This window comes from Halyomorpha halys, unplaced genomic scaffold (assembly GCF_000696795.3).
Source record: "Halyomorpha halys isolate HHAL.00 unplaced genomic scaffold, Hhal_1.1 Scaffold23.1, whole genome shotgun sequence".
NCBI lineage: Eukaryota > Metazoa > Arthropoda > Insecta > Hemiptera > Pentatomidae > Halyomorpha > Halyomorpha halys.
In genome coordinates, this window is record NW_027116062.1 from 18,517 (window position 1) to 40,784 (window position 22,268).

The following is a 22,268-nucleotide window of genomic DNA, read 5'->3' on the forward strand; positions in this document are numbered from 1 at the left end:
TTCCTTTTACAATTATAAAATAATAAAAGTTATTTGTGACAGATTGTCCTTGAGGATGGCCGCAAAGTCGAACTTATAAAGAAATATAAATTGTTTTGAGACTAAAATTTATTTTATATAAACAATAATAATCAGCCTCAAGAAAGCAAAAAGATTATTTATAAAACAAAGGATTTAATTACAACTTGAACTCTAACAAAGCTGATTGATACACTGCGTGCAGGATTCTTAATTAATATACTTAAGAATAACAGAACGGACTTAATAAAGTAAATTATAGTAAAAAATGAAAGAATGTGTAATCATTTTATTAATCTATTGCGATATTTTTTTAATAGTTTGATAAAAAATTTTGATCCAGAAAACGTCTCTACTTAAGTCGACAAAGTCTCGAAATATTTTGCATTCCGGTTAGAACATTGTTAATAACTGTTCATTTTTCATACAATGGAAAATACCTCCAACATTCAGAAAAAAACTGACAATAGATTTTTATATTTTTGGTTTAGCCCCCTTCCCAACAAATTGGGCAACAGCATTATTTGGTTTCACTCTTCACCTATTCCGTGATCGCAAGTGTGACACATTTTCATTATTTTAATTACTAAGAAGCCATCGTTGTCCTTTTGTTGTCTTAACCTACCTAATCCTGCTCAGTCTATGTCGATCGATTTTCAATATGCTTCATGTTGCTTTGTGATGTCTTTGTTCGTTCTATAAGGTTTTTAGCGTCCATTGCTGTGTCTGTTAATATTAAACCATATCATTTTATTTTCAATATATGTTTTATTTAATTATGAAAAACCACTTACAGGTGCAACAATCATTGATTCCGCCCCTGCATCTTCCGCCATCACTCCCCAACCGATCTTTGGTGAGTTTTGTCTTAAAAGTCACTATAGTTGTTTGTGATTGTGAAAAAAAAAAATGAAATAAAAGAGATGAGAGGTATGTCACACGTTCGTGGAATATAACATATATTACCACTTATAAATTTAGAACAGGTCCATTACCTCGTATTTGGTCGTAGAGGCTCACATTGAACCTCTTACAACACTGAAAAGTCAAAAAGCTGCTCTTCGATTTGTGTTCTACGATTCTTATTTGGTAAGAAGCTCCACAACTGCAATGTACTCCCAAAACGCTACAAAATGTCCTCCTATTGTAAAGAAATTTAGACTTAGGGCATTATGTATAGCTATGAGGCTCAACCAAACCATCAACTTCATCTGTCCCATCTGAAGAATAAAAAACCTCCGTAAGATCCTCAGAGCTCCTATTGTGTAACAAATTTACTAATCCCCTAAGGAACTGAATGTTCTATATGTAGAAGATCTGTAAGAAAATGGATTGATGCAGCAGCTAGAGCAGAGGGTGTTCGATGTCCATTCACATTGCCATAAATCATGGATCAAAATCCTCCCTATCCATATCCTGTGAGGAATTATGAGAGACAGAAGTCGGGGAAGTGAATCCATCAGGACCATTACCCAATCCGGTTCCTCTTTTCCATTGTTTTCTCTCGGATAATGGTTTTCCATTTCCTGGGCTCTTCAATCCTTACACGGAAATGGCTCTGGTGAACCTTCTTTATTGTAGGTGTGTTTCAACATATCTTCTGTTAGGAGGAGGTTGAAAGGATCTCCTTTTGCTAAGAACTGAACCGCATTATGAGACACAATCTGATATCTTGTAACTCGCAGCAGAGATCTCCGCTAAATCATAGTCAACACCTTTTTTTTCGGGGTGTGAGGTTCCAGTTCAAGGCCGGTGGTGTATATCTCGACAACCACTCCCTTATAAATGATTATTGTAGTGGGGTATCTGAGACCACAGAAAGTAATCTCCAAATGACAGAGTTCAAGGCTCGTACACCTTATTTTACAGGTATTTCATTTGTCAAGAGTCAGGTTAAATGCTCTTCCTTATGCCTTAGTGATCACCTCGTTTGGATGTATTCTTGATCTTGGATAATCATATTCATAGGGTTGGTTCTATGTGTGGTAGCTTTCAGAAAGATTGGATGGGTTTTTACTGTGATGAAAATAGAACCTCTTTCTTTTACACAAATCACCCTTGAGATCGGCGTGCCGTCCCGCTTCTTGTTTTATACCAACTCTGTTGTTACATGACCCAGTTGGCAAAAGCAGGGGACCTTGCTAAAAGCGCAAAATATTTCAAAAATCTGCAACATGGTGCACTCTCAGCAAAGCATCTATGATTCCTTTGCCTCTTATGGATTCGTATTGCCGTGAGTGATTTGCTTATGTAACAAGTGGTGAAAGACTGATCATCATAAGGTTCACCACGTCCTTATTCATCATAGTAGGCTCAAGATTTAGGAACCTCAAATGGGCATTCGTCCAACTCTCCAGATAGTCATTATAGATTTCGAAAAGCCTATCCTCTATGATGTACTTCTATGATTCTACCTGTTAGGATTAATGTAAATATACATTTAATGAAATAATGAGAGGAGTTTGGTTACATTATAGTTGGTGCAGTATGTTCTCACGCCATTTTTGCGATTGCTTTACTGCAGAGGCATCGGAAGTCTAACCTCCATAAAAAAAAAAAATCATTGGTTTATCCATTCGTATAATCATAGCATAGATAGTCCACTGGTCAAAAATGAATTTTGGCTGATACGTTGAAATCGGCAAATAGAAAATTAAGCCTTAAGGAAACATCTAGGAAAAGTTGCGAGATACTGAATAGTACATTTGTGGACGTCATTCGTCATATGATGTGCGAAAGGATGGGGGGATCGCAGGGAAACCTTAGACACGAGACTTTTGTATCACGAAAATTGTATAGTTTTTTGGAACTAGCACCTAAGCTGCACCGATATTCACTGTTCCAGTCCGTCAGCGTATACGAGCCTTAACCTAGCTGTAAAGATTATTTAACATTAACTTTTTTTAATTTTACTTATTTATAAATATTTAATCTCATATATGTATCAAAATAAAAGTTTCTAAAATGTGGAAACCTCTTGGTAAATATAAGTTTATAAAATATGTTTATCATGTTTCCATACAAATAGCATATGTACATAGGACTAACAATATCTCTGAGGAAGCATAAACATTTGCTAATTTGCGAATTATAGCCTGATTTATATTAGCTTGGTTACAACATTATTTTTAAAGGTTCATATCTGTGTTATAAACATAAGCAAGCCAATGAAAATATTGTTATCTAATCTTATTTGGAGCATGTACGGTGATAAAATTATAATTTTCATTACTTTAAAATGATGTCACCCAAAAGATTCCATTCAATGATAAGTAAATGCGAGCAGGTTGGAGGGAGGGGTCATTTAGAAAACAAGTCGCAAAAAATTGAAAAGTTACACTTTTTTAATACGTGTCGGTTTTGGCATAAGTAGCAAATAAATTACGGCCTCGAAACCTTAATGAAGTAATCTGGAATTATCACGTCGACACTCTCATGATGGTTTATTTTTGGTTTCCTCCTAATAGGTCATTTCTGCGGTACGGGCAGGGAGTGTGAAGTTAACGTAGAGTTAAATAATCTATTCTAGCCAGACTGGGAGGGTCGATTTTTCACTTCGTGGGCCATTGGAGAAATGACACTTCAACTCCTTCATTCTTTTTTTTTCAAAAAATATAATCAAATTTTATTACACTGTAAAAGAAAGGATTAAGAAAATTTTAAATAAAGCTGTGATTAGTAATAATGAACGTGATTGATTTTTTTTAAACAGAAAAATATAAACATACAATGTGAAACCAGATAAAATTTTACTGTGGTTTCTAAATATATATTATTGTTTATATGTTTTAATAGTTCTTTAAAATGTGAATTTTATATTATATAATTCACATTTTAAAGAACTATTAAAACATATAAACAATAATATATATTTAGAAATGAGTTGAGTTCAGTTCGAAACGTTCTCTGTCTAAAGGATTGAAAAAGTAAAAAAGAGTTGGACTTATCCTTGTATAGTATAATTGATAAAGCTTCCCGAATTTGGATGAAGTAACAAGTAAACTTTACGTGATTCGAGTTAAATACTGAGACTTATCCTATTCTCATGGTAGTGTAAGTTTTGACTAGAACTTTAACAAAGCACCTTAGCAAACTAGAATTAACAGCTAAAACCTGAGAAAAAATTAGGGTGCAATGTACCAGATGCTGAGATGATGTAGAGTTTCCAAATTCAACATTGTACATGTTCTAAAAACGTAATTATAACATTTATGGTTAAACTTTATAAGCCAATAAAAAGCATTTCTAGGGAACTAATAAGGAGATTATTATTTGAATTAGATTACTTGTTGAGCAATCAGCATATATAATTCAGAGAACATTGCATGGCTCAAAAAAATGTTCTTCTTACACTGTACGCAATAAACAAATGCAATTGAATAATACTTAAAGCACGTTAAACATATTGTGCTGTTTAAGGTAAGATATATGGTGGGTCAGACCCTGTCGCCATGCATTCTCTGTTCCACATTCCCATAAATTGCATGTCTTCGTGTTCCTTGCAACTATTGATTAAAAAAAAAAACAATGTTCCTGGAAAACAAAAGAGGTGCTACTACTGTAAAATTGCGTCCAAAGATGGCGGATTCATCAGTTTTGCTTATTTTTTTCATTCACTGTACAATACCGGAGAATTCTTATTATAAAACATCCGTCACATTTTTAAATATTTGAAGTTGTTTTTTATAAAATGCACTTAATCAGCGTCGAAACATTTCTGTTATTTGCTCGAGCCAATAGCCACATCAACTAGTTCTTAAAAATGATATAGCTGTCAGCTTCAACGACGTTTTGAAGAAACGGTTGTGATATATTAGTTTAATTACACTAACTAGTTTAATTTAATTTCTGTTAACATTTATTATCTCCATTAACTTGAATACGTTCCCTATCGTAAGCATATATATGATAATTATAATAAATCTTGATTGAGGCTCACACTTCCACCACACCCTATATAAACATATATAATTACCTAAGTGCCTACGGTTCCAAATATAACAGGCAACTTAGTCCTAAAGCCAGGGCCAATGTATAGTATTTATTTCAGGAAATTTAAATATGAAATATGAAGGTGTAGTCCAGTCTAAATGGAAAGGCTTCTTTAAAAAATGGCGCCCAATCGATTTATTGAAAAAATGTAATTATAAACAAGAATGAACTCAACATTTTAAGAATTTATTTTTGCGATTGTATTGTATCATTGTGACGAGTAGACCTTCATCGGGATGATGGGTCGAAGATTCCGGGTCAAATAGATTTGCAACAAACTTGATCTGGAATTCTAGAATATTCTGATTGCAGGCATTCATCAGAGCGACCAGGATTCCGGATCATGTGCACTTGAAACACTCTTCATCTGGAATCCTACACTTATTCTGATGAAGCACAGGGAGATAAGTCGGCACACATTGAAGTCAAGTTTCTACTTATCAGGGTTTTTTTTTTTCTTAACAGCACTTACCCTTCCTCTCCCCCAACCATCAGATATATGGTGACGGCTTAAACTAGATACATATTTCACTTATTTCCAATTATTTCGAAATATAGACAGTTATATCGTACATTATCAATATTTACTCTGTAATTTTAAAAACCACTAAGCTTTTAAAAGTTAGCTAATAATAAATATTCTTCTTTATTAAGATAACTGTTTGAATAATTATTTTTTATAAATATATAATCGTTTTATAATTGATCTTTGCTAATTAATTTAATTCATGACTCACCCTAGTAGTTCGATAAATTAGTATATAAAGCAACTCTGTATCTAGGACACACGATATATTTTAAATCGTCCCCTAAATAGTATTTTTTTTAAAAAATTAGAATTGATAATTTATTGATTTCTTAAATAATGATTTGATGATTAGAAATCGTTCATTGACAATTGATAAAAAAGTTATCAATAACTACTCTTCTAGGACCCGACGTCGATGCCTGCTCAGATTGCATACCCTGCTGTTTGGAATCGTTACTTTGCTGCTTCTGCATGCTCGCAAGCTGAGTGCCGCTCCAGATGAGCATATTTCTGCCTCTTCAAGCGAAACCATGGTACCACTCAAATACCGCAGTATACAGAACGTTTTCTACAATATCGTACATGTTTTAAGTCTTTCAATATGTGTGTGGATCCTACTAACCTCTTCCCCTCTTCCGAATAAGATAAAATAAAAAAGCACGAGTTAGAGTGAAGAAGAGTTATGCTTCACTCTTCACGACTTGATCTGGAATTATGGTCCCGACACCCTGATGGAGTGATCTGATATTATGGCGTCGACTTTCTAATAAAGGCTTTTTTAATTTTATTGTTTTGTTTTTTTTTAAATTATTTCCTACTTGGAGTTATCATAGAGTTAAACATCTTATTCCAATCAGAGTGGAAGTTCGTGAACCCACCCAGGCCGGAAACGAACCAGAGCCATTACTGACATGGTGATATATCAACTCCCTCAATAATTTTTCTAAAAAAATCACCAAATGTTGTTATAATTAAGAAAATTTGAAATAATGATAAATCACATCATAATAACAAAGTTTTGTGATTTTTGAAAACTGAAAAACATAACCATGTATTGTGGCATGAGTTCAAATTTTACTGTGGTTTACATGCATGTTGTCGTTTGAAACTAATTTATATGCTATCGAAGTTTATTCAAATGTAATTTTTATATTATTGGAAGCTGAAGAATAGAAGAAGCAAACGGGTTTGAATTTGTCTTTGAAATAGTATAATTAATGAAGCTTAATTTACTTTTGAAAAACATTTAATAAAAATGTATTTTAGGAATAATAAAAATATATTTCTTGAAAATTTAGTAATTTATTCAATGTATTTTAAATTTTAAGAATTGGATTAGAATAATTATTAATAAGTCCATGTAATGAAATCAAAATTTTCATTTCCTAAGAATACCAGTTTTCATACTTACTGCAAAACTACCATTTGGCAGAACAAGTCTTGACCAAACTCTGAACAAAATTTAGGTTATAATGTAACAGGGGCAGAGAATGTGTAGAATTTCAAAGTCAGCTATTGTATAAGTTCAAAAAATTAATTTTGAACTACATAATTTTTATTGTCAAATTATATAAGACAATAAGAAGCTTTTTATGAGAATTCAACAATGGAGATAATTATTTTTAAATTGAATTACTAGTGATGTAATCAGCAGTAAATGAAGCAGAATTATAAATTCGGAGAACAATGCGTTGCTTATACAGATACTCTCATCGCAGTGTACACTCTAAACAAAAGCAAATAAATCATCTCTGAAGCAAATGTCCACAATATCGTAACAAGGAAAGATATGTGGTGGTGGGCCAGAGACTTCTAGTAACTCTATAAATTGTTCGTCTTCGTGTTCCTTCCAATAAATGATTTAAAAAACTAATGATGCATGAAAAATAGTGGCGATGCTACTCTAAAATGTCGGCTTATGATGGCGAACTGATCAGTTAGACTTCAGTTCCTTTTCAGTCATTGCCTACACAGTATTTGGCTCATTTTCACTACAATTGGCCTTTTACTATTCCTGGATAGTCATTGAATCATAAACCGTAGATAAATAAAAACAATCAGTTTAGGTACTAAAAAAGAAAAGAAAAGTAAAATCAATTATTTCTAATTGTTCACACGAAAGTTAAAAGTTTAAGTGCAGAAGTAATTAAACGCCCCACAATATCGGAGAATTCAAATGAAACATGTAGATCAATCATTCTTCTTAAAAAAAAAAACACTCGTCAAACTTAAAAATACTTGAAGTGGTTTCTTAGAATGACTGAAGGTCTCATATATAACAGGCGTCTTAATCCTAAAGTAAGAGCCGAAATATATTATTCGTTCAAGGAGAAAATTTGATTTTTAATATGAAGGTATATTCCAGTTTAAGTGAAAAGAGATTTGCATTTTCAAATCCTCTCCTTTCAAAAATATTGGTCAAAATCTATGGTAAAAAAAAGTAAATAGAAGAAAAATGAGAAACAACATGTGCGTTTCTGTCAGAAAATGATTTAGTTCGTTCTTAGAATATAAAAGTTTAAAGCTCGTATAATTAGAATTCTATCCGCCCAATAGTTCCTGAGCTTCAGTTATTTTGTTTTGTTTTTTAAACAAAAATTTCTTCATAACCAAATATTGAATGAATACAATTTTTTTTCCGATCGTCTTGGTAACTGGAAATCCGAAGAAGATAATCATTATATATTACATCATGGTACATTTAACTATGTTCTATTTGGGTGCTGATAGACGTCTGTACATTTTTTTCCAAACAAGAAATATTTAAAAATATTTTATGAATATGTTTTGGGGAATATATATATATATATATATGTACGGTGCGAGGTCTGGCTCAAGGACAGAGTATTAATATTTAAAAAGGTTATTCGAAAATATTTAAAAAAACTTATTAAAATCTCCCATAAAAGTCAATGTTAACTTTGAACCTCCCATTCCATGGTTCATTTCACCCAACAATTGGCCCAGATTCTAATAACAACTAGCGTTATTGAATGGGATGTCTCGGCCCGTAGCTTATTTCTCGGTATCGTTTAGTTTTGATCTGGGTGCAGGAAGAAGCCAATAAACGAGTTTGAAATTATCTTAAGAAGCACAATTTAGGAATGAATGACGCACAATTTAGTATTGTGAGAGTTCTTTTGTTATCTGTACTGTGAAAAGTATATATTTAATTACATAACAGGGATATTTCTGTTTTCCTTAAAGTTAATGATGAGTTTTTATTTTTACAGTGAATATATATTGTTTTTAACTTCCTTGAATTAAGTTAATAATTGTATATTTAGGATATTTTTTAATATGTAAATAAATATCTAATATATGTTTTTTTAATTTTTTCAGCACCAACTGCACCAGCATATGAGGTTTCATCTGGTATGTATACAATAATATCTTATTATCTATTATCTTAATCATAATTTAGTTTTAACTATACTCAATGGGATCCTTGTACAAATACATTAATTGTATTTGTTTTTTAACTATAACAAAGATATGTGATAATGACTCAAAAACATATATACCCCAGCGGAAAAATCCTTGTTCAATCAGTCCTAACAACATGAAGGAGAACATTGCGTAATCTCTCTGAGAATCAATTATTTACTCTGTGCCGAGTTAATAAAAAATATTCTGGCTCATATTGCGCCTGAAAAGAAGGGAAAAATAAACGTTGACGTAAATAAAGAACTGGAAATGATTATAGTCAATCAATATGCTATCCTTATAGAAAAAAAACTTTAAATATTTCATAGTTATAATTCATTGAGTTAGTTATTGAAGTAGTCAAAACATTTAATTGAGTTATTGTATTTTTATAAAGTATTTTCATCATACAGCCAAATATAATATAATCCCTATTTTATCTTTTGTTTTACTGCAGCTTATAGTGGAGAGAGCAATAAATAAAACAGAAAGATTTATTTAAATGAACCGTTCCTGACATTTATTTCACTCCTGAGTATTATTAAATATATAGATCCCCTGGGTCATATCACTTTAAGTAGAATAAGTGGACTCCCGTATTTCATATTAAGTGTGAGTTCCCAAATGAAATATTTGATTGTTGGGAACATAACCACTAATAATTAATTAATAATTCTTATAGAAAAATTTTCCCTCTATCTGATTATAACAATAAAGTATAAATTGCTAGATTTGAAGGAAATAAAAAGTTACTTGAATATGTTGAAAGTAGGAAAGTTCACAATTTTTTTTTCGGGGCAGGGAACTAATCAAAAGAAGGCAAGTATTACGCAAAATTACATACAAGCCATAAGTTAGAGGCATGAAAATTATATTTTTTTATATCTTTCGGAGAGGGGATATTATCCCCTAGTTCCTTTTCTCCTTGCATACACCACTGCTTTAAACTAAACAAATACATTGTATTATACATCAAATTAAAATTAACCAGATAGTGTCCGATTCGGCATATTTTAACGTTAATATATGAAGTTGATTGGGGGAGACCGTGTCTTGTTGAGAGTGTTGATCCGTTAACTTAGCATTCCCTTACAAGAAGCGCTACCGCTTCGAATCCGGCTTGTGAGGGTTAATTTTTGTTTCGTGGCCAACCTCTCTACTCTTAATAAATCTCTACTTTCCCACCAAAAAATATGATCGATTGAGTCTCTTGAAGCTGTAGTTTCATGATTTTGGAAAAACATTAAGCTATAATTTTAAGTTAACGTAGAAGTAGTGGCATAACCTCTGTCACTGAATTCTTATGTAATAATTAGTATCGGATCCTTGAACAAGTGCAAAGCTCCTTTGCCCAAAAAAAAAATAAGTTGAAATAGTTTTAATTTTCTTTTTAAAGTTTTTCGGTTTATTCTTACATGAAAAAAAATTCACCTAATGAGCTTATAAGCTGCAAACTTACGTTTTTTTCTAAAATAAACCTCACAGACAGACACAAAATATTGTCCTTACTCAATCTCCCTCTGGGCCCTGTAGATGGCACTGATTACAACTAGCTTAAATATATAAATAGGTACAATTTAAAAACGTAATTCCTCATATTTTTGTATATAACTAATAAAATAAGCAGATAGGATACATTTTTGGGCCAAAAAATATTCATTTTTGGATTTCATGTTTTGTACTTTTTGACCAAGCTTGTTAAAATTTTTTGTGGCCTACTTTACTTCCTTTCTCGGCTCTAGGCCCCATTGGCAACACTGGGACAAGTACCTCAATGAGGTCTTATCCATGGTTGTAATCACTATTTGATCACAGTAGTCCGGGACCCCACAATCCATAGAGCCCCTTATCTCCTATCATCAATAAATTAAAAGAAATCAATAGACAGCCCTCGTGACAATTATTTCTTTTTTTCTTTAAAACATTTTTGGATTAAAAAATGATCAATAGCAATATTGCCTGCAATTGACATAATTTGTTAAATAAAATATTAGTGCTTAGCTGGAGTCTTGGTACTTGGATGCCTGGCTTAAAAACTTTCTATGGAGAGCCTGAAAAAAAAATTGATTAAAATTAGTGAATCCCTGACTGCAATTTCTCCTTGCCAGTGGGTCAGGATACTTCTCGCAAGGCCTGTGTGTCCAACAGTTCATTTCTCCATTCTCTGGGAAACAGATGTGAAAAAATTATGAAATTTTTCACCTATTGAAATATTTTTAAAGTTGTATTGTACAAGATATATTTATATAAACATTTATAAATCCTGATCAGCAAAACATGAAGTTATTGACGCTATGTAATTATGTTTCAGTTATGCCAGCAATGCCAGCTTCTGAAAGTTGGAACCAGTATTATTAGTAGAAGATATTGCATTTTGTAACTTCTATATATAAAATTAAAATGTCTATCTATGAAACTATTGTTTTAAAATTTTATATCAAGTAAATTGGGTTTATGGGTACCTATAATTGAAAAATAATGACAAAATTATAAAATGAATGTATTTAATTCTTTTAAAAAAAAATGATAAAATGTATGTTATTTTTTGTGATAACACACATAAAAATGCTTTAAACAAACTATACTGATATGTTAAAAAACAGAACAGTTTTTGTTTATTTTTTTATTGAACTATTATATGACATTGTTAAATAGGTAAACATTGGTCTGTTTTATTGTGGATACTTCTTCAACCAATCAAGAACTCCAATGATAATTTATTTATTTGTATTTTATTTTATCAAAGTTTCCAATAGTAATTATATAATTTAATGTTGTTTGTAAAAATAAATAAATATTATCAGTGTTATTATTAATGATCACATGAATTTTCTGTTTATGTTCAGAAATTTTGAAAAATAGAAATGTTTTGTCCTTAACATTTTTTTCAACTAAATTTTCAAAAACAAATAATGTCCTTAACTCCAGGACCTCATAACCCCATATTTTTATTCAAATTAAAGTTTTGAGTGAATTTTAATGCATTATCTGTCTTCTTGGAGTTTTAAGAATAGAAAGAGATATTTTAGCAAGTGCGTTGTCAAAGCCCTTCTTTGATTTTAAAACTGCCATAAAGTTGTCAATGCAACATAGTTGAAGATTCATTCAAAACTGTACTTTAAATTAAAAATTAGTGAGAAGAATTCGGAATTGAGGTCATAATATGCTTGCTTTAATTTTTAAAAACTTAGTACAATCATAAATGGAACCATATTTCATATTTCTATATATTCAGCATGTTTTAAGCCTTTTCCATATCCAATTTGCCGCTGAGAAATGATTTGAGCACAGAGCTTGAGAAAAGATAAGCGTTGGGCAACAAAATATTAAAAGTGATAGTTACATATTGTGAAACACTGACGGAATTACATTATGGTCCATTTAGAAACAAAGCCTCCTCCAATATTTTGCAGTTGCATTAATGGACCATCGTCAGATGTTAAATTGTTGTAGGTCTTCTTTCATATCATACATGGAATAAGACCTCTGTTGTGAGGTTTACCTCCCATCTTTTGCCATGCTTACCTCTCCTTCAATCTTCTTTGTAAACTAACCCTTACAATAGTTGACTTAGCAAATAACTCTTGGAGTTTGGAGCTTGTTTATTCCTACATCCATCATTCTTTTATATGGATCCAAGTATATTTAAGAGATCATCTCTTTTGTATTCTTAGCACATTCTCAACAGTAACAATTTTAGCATAGGCTTCATTGCTGTATGGTTCAGTTGGCCTAGTTATAGTTTTATAAATTAACAGCTTGGCATTGCTGGAGAGGTGTTTGAATTGTAGAAGTTTACATATAGCATACCCAAAATCACTTATTTTTATCAGTGATTTGTGCAATTAAATCCTCTACTGTCTCCATATTGCTAGTAACGATTCCTCGAGGATACTTCACCTCTAGGCTGGTAAGTTGTACTGCCCATCTTGACTCTTCCCCATTAAATACAACATCTCTAGTAACTTTTAAGTTTTTAGTTCTTTGTTTACTGATAATAAGGCCCAATTCCTTAGATCCTGTTCTAAACTCTTCCAGGGCTACCAATATGCCAGAAATAATCTTGCCGAAATTATGACATCAACAGCATGAGCCATTCAGTGCTAATCTGTAGTGGCTGTTTTTAGCATTAAACTATAAACTAAAAAAATTTACAGTTCATCTGCATACCTAAAAAAAAAAAAAATTAAAATGTTGCTTTAATTAAATTGGGTTATCATAGATTTTCTTCCTTACAATTTTTTTTGTTTTAACTCTTTATACAGACTAACCATTATATATATACTAATTCCTCAGTTTTCATCTTTACACGCAAAAGAAGCTTCCAAAAAAACAAAGATAAGCATACATCTAAAGAGGTTTTGAACTACTGAAAAACTATGTATTTTACAAAATATGTTTTCTTGGTATTGATTTGGTTGAGCGAGTAAACACAAATAAAAATACTTTTTTCATTCAATTTTACATCCTGCAACCAAGTGAAGAGGTTAAAAAAGGGAACATAGAAGACTTTTTTCTGCTTTCTTTTTATCTGCCATGAACACTTTTCAGCCCAAAATATTCTTTTGTGAGTGTATATCGGTGGTCATTTCATAAAACGGGAATAAAAGAAAAGGTCATGTAGCTCATCAGCCTTCTTGCTTTGTTTATTTGATCAGACAGGTGTTTGCTTATCAGACAAAAGAAGTTTCAATTTTCTTTAATAGAACCAGAAATTTCCTTGATTTTGAAAAACTTTACAAATTGCTTGAATTAGTTCCCCATCCAAAGATTTTTTTGTCGGAAAATCACAAGTTTGTGATATTCGATAATGGGTGTGTAAAATATAATGAATTTACTACAAATCCCTGACAGGAAATGCAGATTGATGTAGATTAGCAGTTTTTATTTTAAAAATTCTAATCTAAGTAATCTTAAGGCTTTTAATACAGGAATACATATTTCACTTATAGACACAGTCTTACAATGCTTTCAAAAAAGTTTTAGCTTAACATTGATAACACAAATTCCTGCTCCTCAATTCCCTTACTATTCAAAGCTAAAAGAGATTAAAATGAAGTTCCGTCATGTGATGCTGCATTTTTTGTTGAGTTGAGATGAGATTCAGTTATATTATGTGTTGCATTAAGTTTTATTATATCCTATCCAAAACTATACCAAACAATTAGAAAAAATCTCTTTTTTAATAACATTTGTAATTATCAACAGAATAATTTATTTTATTTTTCTTCACGAAACATGAAATTAATTATAGTCTTCAAACTCAAAATGATATGTAAGTGCTACCAACATTCAAATGTCTGCAAAATAGATTAAGAAAAATACCAATTAATTGTTTTCAATATTTGTAACATTTTTTTTAAGTTACTTTGTAAAAATAACTATTTTTAAAATTTCAAATCCAATATTAGATAAGAATACTGGAGTTATCTGCCCTTCACCAAACTTATCAAAGGATATAATAAACCTCTACTACAAGGCATATCATCCAAAATGTAATAATACATACTATAAGAGTTCAATGTATAAGTACTGGATATTTTCATCTTGACTCCATTAATGGAATATTTGTAGAATCATAGAATTTAGCGATACAATGGCTACCTACAAACACAATACTTACAAGTATTGAAGTTTTTTTTTTTCATTAATTGAATTTGAAAACTGTTAAGTGTTGCTCCAGGATTTGGGTAGTACCAACTAATTCTTCCGTGTCCTTTGAGGATACACTTACCACAGTTTGGGAAACTTATCATAGTCATGGGTTAAACCAATGGTTAAACAAGGAGTTGTCGTGATCAGGGCCTAGCTCAACTGTCGGGTTTTCACCCAAGCCATTAGAAGATCAGGTAACCAACTTCATAGAGGCAAGGAGTGCCCTAGATAGGTAACCAACACTAGAGTCGGTCCATAACTGATGTAACTGAATCAATAATTTATTTGCTACAGACTCTATTCCAGACTTAATATTTAAGTGTCCAATGCCTTACCCATTAAACTTTCTCCCCTCCCCCTAAAACAAAATTAAACTTTTTAGGCACAAAAAACTATAAGAATAAAAATTTGTAACATAAAATATAATTATAGAATCAGAAGCAATGGTAAAATTTTCAGAAACAATAATTTAAATAGGAAATATGAGTCTATAATTTATATTTATAAAATAATAATTAATGTACTATTTTCTCTGCTAAATGATAATTTAATTAAATTTTTCCTATTGAAGGTGAATGTAGTCTATGATATCCTCAAATTAATTAAATTTCCTCAAAATATGGAAAAAATAATACTTTAATTTTTGTGAAGTTGATTCTTCCTTTTATTTATCTTTATTACTTTTTCATTTTTATTTTCATGTTTCGGGACATTTTTCCCATAATCAGGATTACATTACCAATGATTTAAACTTCTTGTTTATTATTTTTTTTCTGTAGACTCCCGTCAAAATTATGTTTTTTGGCAAAGATAGTATTTTTTCAACAGCTAACCTTTTTTTTGACAGAAGAAAATTCTAATTTTTATCCAGACTAAATATACAACAGGAACATTATCAAAGTATCAAGTAAAATATGATTAATAGTAGGTATTTTTATTCCTACAAGATAGCTTATAAATATTTTCACATGATTTTAACATTTTGCTGCTTACATTGAAAATGAGTCATATCTTGACAAAGGCTCGATATCTCAAGAACTATTTGATGTAGGGATGTATATTGTATCTCAATCTGAAGCTAGTTAAATACACCATAAAGTAATTTATAATGAAAATCTCCATAAGAGTAGAAGTTTCCATGATATTTGTTTAAATTCACAAAGTTTTAATTTTTCATTGTTTGATAAAAATATTGTAGTAAGAAAAATTGCATATTCAATGTAAAGAGTTTTGTAAGGTCTTAATTTGAAGCTCTTTAAATCCACCTTAAAGTAGTTCATAATGATTATTTTCCTGAGAATAGTAGTTTTCACGATATTTGCTGAAATAAGTTCACAAAATGATTTTTTTTCTCATTTTTTGGAGAAAACAATATTGAATTTGAAAAAACTGTATCTCAGGAATTATTGAACATAAAGAACTCTATTGGGGATAATTAGAAGCTTCTTGAATGCACTATTAACTAATGTGGTATTTCAGCTACTTGCAATACTTAAGGAGTTATTGGCAATAAACCAGAAAATATACTGCGATTTCGAAAACTGCAATAGTAGGGCTACTGACTTAGGGTGTTGTAAACTTTTTACCATCATATTTTTCAAACATTTTTACATAAGAATCCATGGGCAGAAATTAATTTACACTTAGCTCTAGGTACAGCTAAATTTAAGCAATTTTTACTGGGCTATTAAACTTTAACTGAAAAAGTTGATTTACATCAAAGAAATCCATGATGGATAGACTAGTAAGAATCATCCATACCAAGTTTTATTTTAATTGACTTATTTTTTAATGTTAAGAAACTTTCTTTTTTTTACATCTTACCTATGAAGAAAGCATTATGTATGTAAATCATTGTGAGTTTATTGAAATTAAGATTGAAATAAGGTGTGCAAGGGTATCTTTTTACCATTATTCTACAAAATAAGCAAGATATTTGTTACTTTACTGATTTATTAGACTCTATATTCTAATTTTAGAATCATTTCTTTGGCATGGTTTCAGTTTAGTTTTCATGACAACTAATTTTACTAATAGTAAAATTCTTACTTCCAGGTTTTCTCTTCTTCTCCTGTCTTATTGGGGGTTGTTATGGAGGAGTATTAGTAATGAATCAATCAATTTCTTTTCCCAATTTGCAGATTTACTTTCCCTAGAACTTTCATCTGTGTAAACTCCACTAATATATAAAAGGAAATTCTCTTTTTCACTTGTAACCAATAAATGCAAAGCAATCTTCGTGAACCAGTGTTTGCCAAATTTTAACTAGATCATATTAATTTTTCCCAGAAGGGTTAGCAATTATAAAATGTAAAATGTGCAAATAATACGTAAAGCTGAAGGATTTTTAGATTGAATGTGCTGATTTCAGAAACTACCAGTCCAGTGTGAAATTTCTTTTTAGGTTTGATAGATCACTTAATGAGGAAGCCTTTAGGCTGTTGAGGGAGGCTTTAACTGGTTGAAATTCATCCCTTTTTCCTTCGACATATCCTCATGTACCAGTGAGCAGTGTGAGATAATAGTTGAAATTCCACAGGGTTTGTTGGGGTGCCTGATGTCTTATGTCTGGAGAGTATTGGGGAAAAAACTAGAAATCCTAACAATAAAGTCATTTTGTAGTCTTCTAAATTAATTTTTTCTCTTGCAATATATTTCTGAAATACCAATGATTGATAACCAGGAAATATTAGTTCAAATAAATTATTGTACAATTCAAATAATGAATATCTTTGTTTATGAGAGCGAATTAATCCACACCAGAGGAGGGTAATCTATAATAATATGTAAAACTGATAGGTACGGAGGGAGCACTTCTTTCACCATTATTTAAAAATGTTAGAGTCATTGTAACTTTAGGTTAGTCACTGCTTTATACAAGAAATTGACAACCCCTTTAGACCTTATAACTTATTTTATATGTGGATTTTGGGGTTAATAAATGTTGTATGATTTGATTATTAGGAATCCAAGGATAAGAAAATCAAATGCCTATCCTTTACATCTTCAGATCTAGATATTTTTAAAAAAAATAAAAAATGAAAATTTTTCCTCTTTGAACTATTTCTTCTTTTTTATTCTCAGAAATTTTCTCATAAAGGGTATTTTCTCATCAGTAAAATTAGCAAATATACTATTAAAAATAAAATAAAAACGTAAGATTTATCTTTTAAAAGTGACAAATTATGAGTTATCCATTTATCTCCAAGACCATCTTAGTTTCTGTATTACTCTCATGAAGCTGAATACAATCAGAAAAATTTAAAGGGTCAAGTAAAAGAGGACACGTAAAAAAATTGCCTCTACACTACAGTGAAATAAAGAAAAAACAAATTCAAATAAAAAAAAAAAATATATATTAATATTAAATATTGAGTTTAAATTTGTTAATTGCCTCTTGTAATAATAAAATTCCCCAGTTTACATTTAAATTTTTATTTCCCTCTAATAAAAAATTGTAATTGTAAAATAATTCACTATAAATTACTTTTTCATTTTCCGCTAAAATATTTTGTATATCTTGGCTAATAGTTAGCCAGATTGCACAAAGACATTTCATAATTCAATAGAATGACCGTCTATTATGAAATTGGATTTGGTTTTAAATTAAATGATACTAAAAATTATCAATTATAAAATATATTATGATCTATATTATGAATTATTAATGCTTACTAACTTACTTTAATGCCAATAATATAATTTTTTTTAGGTCCTGCAGTTTTCGGGCCTGATAATGTTTCCATGACTTGTCCTCACTGTAAGGTGGGGATTACCACTGTTACATCTAGAACACATAAGACTTGCACGCATCTGTGTTGTTGCTGCATGTTTTTTAGTGCGTAAGTAAAAGCATTAATATTATTATCAGAATTAACTATTGTAGCTATAAATATATATTCCTAGAAGAAAGCTGCCTATATTTAAATAAAATTAGCATCTTTTATTAGTATGTAATGTGCCCAGTTAATAAACACCATTATACTAATTCTTAATAAAACCCTATTTTAATCCTCCTCATGTATAATGTGTAACTTACATATATATATTTTTTAAAATTCTGTGTTGTAAGAAGAGTTTCCCCTCTTTTTTAAATTTTGAATTTGTTTGGTCCCATTATCTCTCTTTTTTCCCCTCAGCTAGAGCCTAAATATACCCTGATTTTTCTTCAAATTTCCAAATATATAAAAAAGCTTACATAATTTATATTATAATGCATAAATGTTATCTGTTATATATCTATATACTATTTTATCTAATAAATAAAATTGCTTATATATTTTTTTCTTTATATATGGCTATCTTTTTATATAAGTCCTTCATTGAGGCCCTTTACAGTCCCAGAGTTTCTTGGGACTGACATAAAATAAAATCTGACTAGCACAGGTGGCATTTGAGCCCACAACCTTCTAAACCAAGCATACTCCGGGACCCACACCCCAGTCCACTCAGCTATCAGGTCCTCTGCATATACAGTAATGACACCCACCCATTCAATTTTGTAATATTATCAATTTAATGTCCATGTAAATGATTAAATTAGAATAATAACTAAAAAAATAAACTAAATTAAAATAATTCCCTGAGGTCTATATGAAGATCCCTGAGATTTTTTTTAAAAAATGAAAATTTTCCCTCCTTGAACTATTTCTTCTTTTTTTTCTCAGGAATTTTCTTAAAAAGGACTGCAAAGAAATGGATGCTGAGAATCATAGTAGTTAAATATTCAATTATTATCAATTAGTACGTATTTCACATCCCATAATTCTGGAGTATGGTTTATTTTTTCAATCTTCTTCCCTTCATTATTCCTGTCAGTTTGGAGGAAACTAATATGTTTTCAATAAATTCAATTAAAAAAATATATATATTATTTTTATAGCTTGAGGTTATCTAGTTTAACATGTAAACATGAGGTTATCTAGTTTTTTTTATTACTATAGCTACATTTGTATTAAAGTAAAACTTTTCACAGAATTATTATTTTTTTTTTTTAGAAAATGGTTATCCTTATCTCTTTATTTTTAAGGGTTGCATAATTATAATATATAATCAACTTCATATCTTCTTATGATTTTTATCTATTGAGTATATCTTATTTATTTAATTATTTAAAAAAGACCCTAAATTAATTGGTGTAGCAGTATATAGAAAATTGTACTGTAGTTTTTATCCATTTCAAATGATAACTTTTTCCTCTCATAGATAATCGTGATAAACTCATTTTTTGGTATTATTTAATTGATTCAAATAAACTTGGTGCTAAATTTTTAGAATAATGTTTTATTGATGAATAATTAAAATAATTTTGTTTTCAGAATCTGTACACTGTGTTCTTGCATCCCATACTGTTGCTGTGATCCTGAAAGTGTAGAACATACTTGCCCTAATTGTTCAGCTAGGCTTGGCGTTTACTACAGTTAAATGGATACCAAATTCTTTGATGTTTACTCATTATATGAAACTTTATGTATTATTACAAGAATTGATTCCATAATTACCTAATGTAATTCCAGTTTTTTGTCTATATTTAGGTGTTGTTAAAATATCTATGTATATTTGTATGTATAAAGTTTGTAATTAACTATTATATTTTACTATAGTAATCATTTATCATTATATCAAGACTGTTAATCCAAATTACACTTGAAAATTTTGCACCTAAAAATTGTTAAATATGAGATTGTGATTTATGATCTAGTATAATATAACTATTTACGAAATATCATTATATGTCCAAATAAATTTATGTAAGTATTTTAAAAACATCAGTCTTTCATTGAGGTGTTTATTTTGTGTGTTATTCAGTACCATTAATATTTTCTTTTGGTAAATATAAAAATAATAAATTATAGATTTTTTTTTTCTAGCCATACCTATATATTTTTTTTTCTTACCCTTTAATTTTCAAATCCAACATTTTACCTTCTGTTTTTTTAAAAATATATTTATTGTTATTTACAACTGTATAAAAATGTATACAAGTAAATTTGTTGTAAGTGATATTACATGGCATGACATGATACAAACATGTGGAGAATCTACCCATTGATAGAACTCCAATAACATTTCTAGAAGAGATCTCGAGGCCATCTTTTTTTTAGACGCCTAGGAGGATTATTAGGTAATGAAGAATAAGCCAGGTTAGAAACCAGTGGGCTTGGATTGTTGGGAAGTTTATCATAGAAGGATTGGTATCTGGTTCTGGCCAAAGCAGCAACATATGGAATATTGAGGTCCTGATGGATGACATGATTTGTGACAAAGTAAGGAGCATTAAAGATTTTGGATTGTAAGGATCGGGATCGAATATGAGAGGAATTCGATGGTTTAGTGGAGCCATTTGTCTAATAAATTTTGTAATAGTTGGAATCAATGAGCAGTTTCCTGTCTTTCCATTAAACCTCAAACATATTTTCAGTAAAAGGACAGGTATAACTGGAATGAGCATGTTATTAATTAGTCTCAGACCTGTAGTTATAAATATGAGATGGTATGAATATTGTCTGGCTGAGCAGACCACTAAAGTTATTAAATGGACATGAACTCTAGGCTGAGTCAAAAAACAATTTTTGTTTTTCAAATATTAATGCTTTGGATTAAGAAGATAAAAAAAAGAGGAAAAAAGAAATCAAATTGATTCATATCTGCCAGTAGTGCTTGCCAAGATATAAATGTAATAACTCTAGCCAAGAATTATTTTTACCAATCGAGGATTAGAATTAAATGTTTTAAATCTTTAAAGTTCCTATCAGTTCTACAATAATTACATTGATAAAATATTGGAAAAATCCAATCATCTAGGCAAAGGGTGGTTTTACTTGAATAGACTGGACTTATCACATTGAAACATGGATTTTTTCTGTATTTTATTAATTTTGCAGGAATGGAAACATTTTAAAGATGTAAACAATATTTTTTTCAAATTCTTGATCATTTCAAATAATAATCAGCTATAAAAATTACATTTTACAGTGAAAAGTTAAATATTATCGACAATTAACTGAGTAAAAAAGTAAAAATGCAGTCTTACATGACAGGAAGATATGAATTAATTTGTATTTATTTCAACCCCTCTTCTTTCATCACTCTAATTTGAAAATTTTTCAGCTATTAGAATGTAAAAAAATTGTTTTTTGTTTTACCCTAATGCAAGGTATTATGTTATGTGTTATGTTTATGTATGTAGTATGTTAATGGACTGAGACAGAGACAGAGAATAATTGTGTTTGGCTTTTCCTTCCTGGGATGACCTAAAAGTTGGAAAACCTCATGGAACTCTTCAACTCCATGCTTTTACTTAGTTTTGCTAAGATCACTGAATGCGGAATGAGGAGTCACAAGATTATAATATTTGAGTCATAAGTTCTTTTCGTGTTTCAACTTTCAGTATTATTTGATTATTAATAATAGTTGTTTCCTCTCAACACATAATATTCATTTATTTATTGTTTATTATAAATACTACCTAAGGCCTATTTTTTTTTTTTTTTTTTTTTATACCATTTTTGATAACTAACCAGTTGATGTTTCTCCTATTTAAGCATCCTCATGAGTACAACATTGCTGTTGAATTACATAATTGAATATTTTATTTTTGATAAATAATCTATCATAATAATAATAATTTATCATCTATCAACTCTAT

At 30.1% G+C, this 22,268-nt stretch overlaps 1 protein-coding gene across 4 annotated transcripts in view; it reads left to right on the plus strand.

The window, feature by feature from the left end:
* Positions 1 to 20,489, plus strand: part of LOC106682219 (uncharacterized) — a gene marked incomplete in the record, with an annotated part of 35,453 nt that extends 14,964 nt beyond the window's left edge. For 2 of the 4 annotated variants that reach the window (XM_067052973.1, XM_067052972.1), the window contains 4 exon segments: positions 815 to 874; positions 8,882 to 8,914; positions 18,333 to 18,462; positions 19,939 to 20,489. In XM_067052973.1, the coding sequence (XP_066909074.1) occupies positions 815 to 874; positions 8,882 to 8,914; positions 18,333 to 18,462; positions 19,939 to 20,044 (329 nt within the window). 4 annotated transcript variants of the gene reach the window in all.
* Positions 20,490 to 22,268: the final 1,779 nt, after the last annotated feature.